The sequence below is a fragment of the Xiphias gladius genome, chromosome 22 (assembly GCF_016859285.1).
Source record: "Xiphias gladius isolate SHS-SW01 ecotype Sanya breed wild chromosome 22, ASM1685928v1, whole genome shotgun sequence".
Classification (NCBI taxonomy): domain Eukaryota; kingdom Metazoa; phylum Chordata; class Actinopteri; order Istiophoriformes; family Xiphiidae; genus Xiphias; species Xiphias gladius.
Genome location: NC_053421.1, coordinates 20,021,841 through 20,029,479, shown reverse-complemented (window position 1 = coordinate 20,029,479; position 7,639 = coordinate 20,021,841). Strand labels below are relative to the sequence as shown.

The 7,639-nt window shown below is 45.9% G+C and overlaps 1 protein-coding gene across 2 annotated transcripts; it reads left to right on the top strand.

Moving 5' to 3' along the window:
• The first annotated feature begins 1,108 nt into the window (after window positions 1–1,108).
• Window positions 1,109–7,615, top strand: znf526 (zinc finger protein 526). Of its 2 annotated transcripts, none has more exons than XM_040117482.1 (8): window positions 1,109–1,347; window positions 1,837–2,317; window positions 2,669–2,838; window positions 3,752–3,847; window positions 3,966–4,744; window positions 4,858–4,993; window positions 5,087–6,712; window positions 6,984–7,615. In XM_040117482.1, exons 2-8 carry the CDS (start codon window positions 2,008–2,010, stop codon window positions 7,155–7,157), a joined length of 3,291 nt encoding a protein of 1,096 aa, XP_039973416.1. In that variant the 5' UTR covers window positions 1,109–1,347; window positions 1,837–2,007; the 3' UTR covers window positions 7,158–7,615. The 2 variants fall into 2 exon arrangements, with proteins under 2 accessions (XP_039973416.1, XP_039973417.1); XM_040117483.1 differs by lacking the exon at window positions 1,109–1,347 and adding an exon at window positions 1,371–1,732.
• The last annotated feature ends 24 nt before the right edge of the window (window positions 7,616–7,639 follow it).

Genomic DNA, 7,639 nt, shown 5'->3' with positions numbered 1-7,639 from the left:
GGTGCTGTTGAACTGTATTTCATTATACAGAAAGGTGTTTCTGTTATTTAGCCTATGCTCAATGATATAAATGGGGTGGACAAACTAATAGAAACACCTGTCAGTTCAACATAATACAATTCAACACAAACTGCAGCCTCCAACATGACCATAAAGTTGAATCAACACGTCTGTAAAGTTAAAAAAAGAAAAAACATTTTAACCTTCATCATGGTAGGATTTATTGCAGGACTGTTACATTAGACCGCATTAGTTTTAGCTAGGTGTACCTAATAAACTGCCAACTGGGTGCATTTCTGAATTTCATGCTTTTTCACATAGGGAATAAATTTTGCTAGGAAAAGTTACCCCACAAATTCAATGTCCGTAATCAAATAAAAGAAATATCCTTTTAATTCACAGATTTTATACTTGTTGTAATTATCTTACAAGATTTGTTAAAACAATTGATAATGTTTGTGTTTTTTGAAAGTGTTCCACTTAAACTGTCACTCAAACTGTCATTTTTTCATCTTGGAATAGTCAACACTGTATAAGTTTTTGAAAGGATCTATCTTCCGTTGTTATTTCCAGAATTTATCATGATTTCTCTCTGAAATGGAAAACGTGTTGTTTGGTTTCCTTTACCACTGTCAGAAAGATAGTAACAAATTCTACCTGATAAACCTTTGCCAACTTTATATCCATGAGTGTAAATACTGTAACAGCAAATCCCTTTTCCTGCTTAGGGTAATGCAATTTAAACTGCATTTCTATCATTCTGTATATTACGAATAGAAAAGATGTCAAAACATAGTATAGCATGTACTATGTGTATATTTATTGAAATTGGGTTATGGACATATAGTTACCGTAATATTAACAGGGTCAACGTTGCTTTTTTTTTTTTTTTTTTTCAAAGTAACAAAATGTAAGCCATATTTTTTCCGGAAAAAGACCGACATATACCAAAGCACAGAAATAAGCTAACTTAACATCATTCATAAATAAACCAAAGGAAAATAATGCTAATAATGCTAATAATAGCTGCGCTTTAACAACCGACAAAAAAAAAATACAATTCCCATCAGTAAAACACAGTTTATGATTGACAGTCAGCCTGTCCAATCACAGAATCTGAAATGATGAGCTACCGCATTGGGCGGGGCTTCGTAGCACAAGAATGGAGGCGATCGGCGGGCAAACGTTTCATTACACGCATTGAAATGTAATTTCTCACGGACATTTCTCAGTTTTTTTTTATTTCCATGCCGCGGATGGTGACGAGGGACTGACAAAACGGCACACGCCTGTGTGAACGAAGAGCGATGACTACACGAGGGATTGTCCAACGAGAGTAAATGAGAGGTAAGGGAACAGAAGGGCCCACCGTCGTAGCCGGAGAGCTTCGGGGAAAAGTGGGTAGCGCCGCCTGACGGACCGCCCGACCAACCGGGCAGCCGCTGTCAGGAAACCGCGGTGTCGAGAAACAGGTCTGCAATATCAGAGGGAGCGCCGCCAACAGCTCTCCATATGCCATCACACTGTAAACAAAGATATGGATCACATTTTTGAGGAAAATGAGACACTAATTAGTTAGTTTCTGTTGAGTAGTGGTCCTGTCGTTAGCAGTAGAGGGCCTTCATTTGGCTGACGGCTGGAAATTGCGATGTTTGTCCGCAGGGTTGTTCCATAATGTACCTGTGTGAGCACTGCTGGGTTTTCTCATTGTAAAAAAAAAAAAAAGGCAAATGTGCGTTTATTTTAATCATTCCATGGCTACTAAATAACTGCTGATTAATGTACTGATACTGCTCGGTGTTAAATGTTGTCATTTTAATGTTTTGTTTTCCACAGGTGTGCTCTTATACTGGCCTTCTGGATGAAAAAAAGTAGTCTCCATTTATTGGACGCAGCAGTGAAGTTTCACTTTAACACTCATCAACCTAAGTCACATATCCCCTTTCATGATACGCTTACAATCTACATAAGGCAGCACATACATTCACCCAGACACACAGTGCCAGCATGGCGGAGCAGCAGGAGGAGGCAGAGGGGGTTTATGTGGAGCACCAGTATATGTGCAGTGAGTGCCACCAGCTCTTCAACACCCTTGAGGAAGTGTTGATCCACCAGCAGATCCACACCGGCCAAGAGGGAGAGGGGGATGGAGAAGGGGAGGTAGGCGAGGGCATGACCATCCAGGGTGTCCCAGAGATGGGGCAAACCCAGCAGTACCAGTGTCTGGAGTGTGGGACCCTCCTCATGAACCCGGAGGAGCTGCTGCAGCACCAGGAGATGCACATGAGGGAGGCTGGGATGGAGGTGGAGCAACAAGGTGACATTGGTTTATGTGTGTTTTGAAAAAGGATAAGAAATTGGACTGTTGGGATATTAATAATGTACTGTAGAGGGGCTGTACAAGATGTTATTATATGGAAGTGGTCTAATATGTGCTATATAATAATGCAGTCATATCCAAGGAAGCAAATAGTTCTCAGTATAGCTTACTACAGACTCCTCATAGTATCTTACTCAGTTGTCAGGTCGTTGGTAGAGAATACAATCTTTTCCCATTTAAAGTGTGCTTTCAATAATTTCTCCAGTTGCATGGCTCTTTAAGGTTAAGAATGATGTCATTTTAAGGTTAAGAGACAACTCTAACTGCATGTGTATGACTGTTCGCCAGAGCTGTGCGAGGTCCTGGAGACAGAGGACGCCGGGTCCGAGGCTCATGTGTCGGGACCGGTCCAATACCAGTGTCTTGATTGTCTGGCCTTGTTTGACTCACCCGAGACCTGGCTGGAGCACCGGCGGACCCACAGCAGGAGCAGCACACACAGTAACACAGAGACCACGGTAAGGGATCAAACATACGCTGACACATTACCGAAAGACTAATCTGTATTTAATTGTTTTAATTATTATGTTTCGGCAAAGAGTTTTCTTAACACAGTAACAGTTGTTTTGTCTGTGAAAATAATTTGCCTCCTGAAATTGATGTTGCACATACACCTTGTAAATATGCAGTGAGATAGATGCACGTTGAGCCATGATATGCACACTCATTCACATCCTCTTAATACAAGATTTTGTTTGGCTATAACCCTTCCTGTAAATCATCAGCTGAATTGCAATTTGATTTTTAATATAACACTTGGTCAAATCTCTAAACATTGTAGAGTAGCAATCTAGACAGTGGGGCCATCCTATATTATAGCTGTTTGACTAGCTATATTCTGGTCGCAGCAGTAATTTGATCAGACATATTTTCCACCGTGCTGAGTCATTCATGTGGGCACAGCTCAACTCAGAGAAAATTTTTGTGAAAGCCGTCAAAAGCAGTATTAGTTTTTGGTAATATTTTTCTATGAATCCAAAAGCAAGCTCTTTGGGAAGTGTCTGGCCGATGGTGACACTGTTAAAATGTTTTCCTCAGAATGGAAATGATGCACGACTTTGCAGTCATTACTCTTGGGTCGTGCCCATATATTGTAGACTGTACTCAATTTGCGGCACAGTCAAATTTTATTCCAGTGACTTTCTGATTTGGGTTGTGTAGGTCAGCACAGACATCCAGTCTCCAAAGCATCTAAAAAACTGCTAAGATAAATGAATGGTTGACAGCGGTTCTAAAATGTTAAAGCATCTTTGCTATTCTAAAACTGCAATTATCAGAGGTCACTTATTTATTTTGCAGCATTGCGTTAATTAAGAGTAGAAATCTTTTAACCTATGTTTTGTTTTGGTTTTTTTTTTGCCCTTGAAACAGGAGTACGTGCTACAGCCCGATGGCACCGTCACTCCACTCAACAGTATGCAGAACTACGTGCTGAGTGAGCAGCAGGCTGGGGAGATCTTGGCACAGGTACTTGGGATTGTAAACATCTCACAACATAGGCATAGATTTGAGGAATAGATTAATGGTTTGGGGGTTTCACTGTCTTTAAGTTCTTCTCTGTACATTGCCCCTGTGTATTTTCAAGGTACTTGCCCAGCAGCATCAACAACAACAGAAGAAATGTCAGTCCGTCTCTAAGGCTGCTGCACCCTCCCGCTCCTTCCTGCTGCCCCCTGTGACACCGACCCCCGGCTCCGCCACCATGCACCTGCAGATTCTCACGGCTCAGGCCCTGGCAGACAACTCCATCGCTCCGAGTCAGCGCCGCTCCAAGCTGCCCCCTCTTTTGCCTGCTGTCGGCCGAGGCTCCTCAGCAAAGCTGGGAGTTCTGGAGAACGGTGTCCAAAGACTGGAGTTAAAGTTGGCCCCCACTGTCCAGGAGGAGCAGCAGCAGCAGCAGCCAACAGAGGTGGTGGTCATCCACCCTTACGAGTGCTCAGAGTGCTCCCTTCTCTTCCAAACCCCAGAGGACTTCCTCCAGCACCAGGGGGAGCACTTCCTGGGCCAGGATAAAGAAAGTGGAGAGTCAGGGGTCATGAGTGGCTTTGAGGAGGTGCGAGGGAGGGAAGAGACTACTGAGAAGGTGGAGGAAATTAAGTTTAGAGTGGCAGAGAAGAAAGAAACAGTCTGGGCCAAGCCACAACAGTGTGAGCTCTGCAACCGCACCTTCACCTCTGTCAACCGGCTGGCTGCTCACAAACGTGTTCACGAGCAGGGCACGCATGAATGCCCAGAGTGTGGCAAGGTGTTCAAGAAGGCAACATCGCTGCAGACGCACATGCGCACACACTCCGGTGTGGCCAGGTACCTGTGTGTGGACTGTGGCAATGGCTTCACCACTGAGATGACGCTCATCATGCACAGGTAAGAGGCTAGGAGACAGCACCGCATCCCACATAACAATGAGAAACTGACTCTGACATGACCTATTCACTCTTTTTCTGTCTGTTTTATCGTTTCCTACTGGTTTCCTGCAGGAAGTCTCACACTGCAGACCCCCTTCACAAGTGTCAGTTCTGCAACAAAACCTTCACCAACATGACCAAGTACCTGTACCACCGTCGAACCCACCTGAACCGTGAAACATCTGGCACACCCGCCGCTGCCTCTATGGTAGTACAATAAGAATATCCATCCCCCAGTTGTGTCCACAACCTCACGTTAGTATGAGATTTTAACGTAACATACGCCTATTGTCTTCTCTAGGTCTCAGCTCCAAGAAGAGCATCTCCCTCTGCCCTTGCCATCCTACAGAGAGCAAAAGAAAAGAGGAATTCCCACACTGAGGAAAAAACCAACCTGTTGGCCCCTCTCACAGAGGAAGAGATGGAAAACCTGGGAGAAGATCCAATACAAAGTTCTCAGATTAAAGTGGAAGGAGGTGAAGTGGAGAGGCAGGGGGAGGACAGCAACATGGAGGTGTTGGCCCCACTTGAAGGTAACACTGATGACCCCCAGCAGGTGGAGGATGCCACCAAGTCTGGCTTAGCTGGAGACCCTGCTCCCCTGGATGACACTGATGCAGGCGTCATGTCTGGCTCCACTGGCTCAACAGAAGCTGCTTCAGCTGCGTCATCAGACAAAGGGCCTTTTTCCTGTCGTTCATGCTGGAAGACCTTTCCCTCCCAGCTGCAGCTAGTTCAACATCGACGCAAGTCCCACGTCACTGAGCGCAGCTTTGTCTGTGGAATCTGTGGCAAGTCCTTTAAGAAGCAGATCCACGTGCGCAACCACATACGAACACATACTGGCGAGAGGCCCTTTCAGTGTTCTGACTGCGGAAAAACCTTCTCATCTCTAGCCAATCTAATGAGGCACAGCCTCATCCACTCTGGTGTGCGCCCATACCGCTGTGATGTCTGCCACCGCTCCTTCTCACAGTCCTCCAACCTCCGTCAGCACAGCCTGCTGCACTCCAACGCTGCAACTCTGTGCTGCCCTGACTGTCCCGCCACCTTTCGCTGGCCCACCAAGTTAGCAGCACATCGCTACACCCAGCACCCAGGGGCTCCGGCCCCTTTCCCCTGTCCTCACTGTGAGGCTGGCTTCCTGAGCAGGAGGCAACGAGACAGCCACTGCCTGGAGCAGCACCCCACTCTGGTGCAGGCTGGTACAGGGATAGAAGTGGCCAAAGAGACCCACAACCCAGCCGAGCTGGGCAAAGACCCGACCTCAGAGCCCTCCACCTCGACCGCAGTAGAGACTGAATCAGGGGATTCAACCAGTCTCGTGCGGGGGGGTCTAGATTGCAACATCTGTGGGAAGAAGCTGAATTCTCCTGCCAATCTGCGTCTTCACAGACTGAGCCATTTCGCCTTAGGCCCAGGGCGGCCACGGTGCGCCTCGGGGAAGCGGCCTAAAGCGCACCAGTGTCCCGTCTGTGGAAAACTGTTTGTGTCCTCCTCCGGAGTTGCACTTCACCAGCGAGTCCACACTGGTGAGCGTCCGTTTCCCTGCCAAGTGTGCGGCAAGCGCTTCCGTCAAAACACACACCTGCGAGAGCACCTGCGCACACACTCGGGTGAACGTCCATTTCGCTGTGAAGTGTGCGGAAAGGGTTTCATTCAGAGTATGCACCTGGCTGAACACCGTCGCACACACACGGGCGAACGGCCGCACGTTTGTCCTCTGTGTGGCAAAGCCTTCAAGACCTTCTCCAACCTGAGGAACCACAAAAAGACCCATGCCAGGCAGCAGAGGCTGGATGAGGAAGCTGCTGCTCGAGCGGCCATGGAGACCAGCTCTGCTGTGGCAGTGGTGGACGCTTCGGCAGTGGAACTAGCTAACGGGCAGCCTCAGCTCATCCAGATCCAAGCCTCAGATCTTCAGCAGGTCAGAGGGGATTTATGTCACCTCATCACTACCAAAAACATGAAATCGCCCTTTGAAAGCATTGCATTAAGCTAGCCTGAGCCGACTGGCATACAGACTAAGTTTAGTCGTATCTAGTGAACCATTAATAAACTATTTTAGATCAACAATTCAAGTTTAAGCAGTCGATACGAGTGAAAGGATGACACTTAATCAGCACCTGTAAATTTGTTTGTGTACCCATCCTCTACTGTTAGTTGAACTTATTCTGAGTTCTGTTTCCTCCTCTTAGGCACAGGGCACTCCTACTATCATGTGTAATGAGTTTGGGGAGACCATCGCCATCATTGAGACGAGCGAGGGAGGAGCGCTGCCTCTGGAGCAGGCCTTGGAAATCTACCACACAGCTTTAGAGAACGGCCTTGCCATGGACGCAGTCGCTGTGGATGGACTGCAGCTCCTCTGAGGACTAGTACAAGACAGGAAAAACTAGAGTTAATTCTTTGGAGCTATTGCTGAACTGATGAGTCCAATACTAGTCTTAATACCGACTGAAACAAAGACTAATTGACTACTGTGAAGTTGAGAATTCAGTTGAGTAGTAATTTACTGGAACCATAATGCTGAAATGACAAAATGCATATTATGTTCAGCAAAAACGCCAAAGATTGTCAGCTTCACTTTTTTACAAAGCTGTGAGAGGGATCAGTCTTAAAATGTATTGAAATGATGCATACTAAAATTAAGAATATGGCATTTGTTATAATTAAGGACCATTGGTTGTGCCTCATGACATTTGTATGATTAATTTTATCATTTGAGATGGATGTGATTTTTCTTTTGTTTAAAGGTTTGGTCCTAATTTTGAAACAAAGTATTCTGTTGTAAATAGGTGAAATCAATAAATGTTTTTTTTCAAGATGATCATTTGTAACCCACAGTCTCATT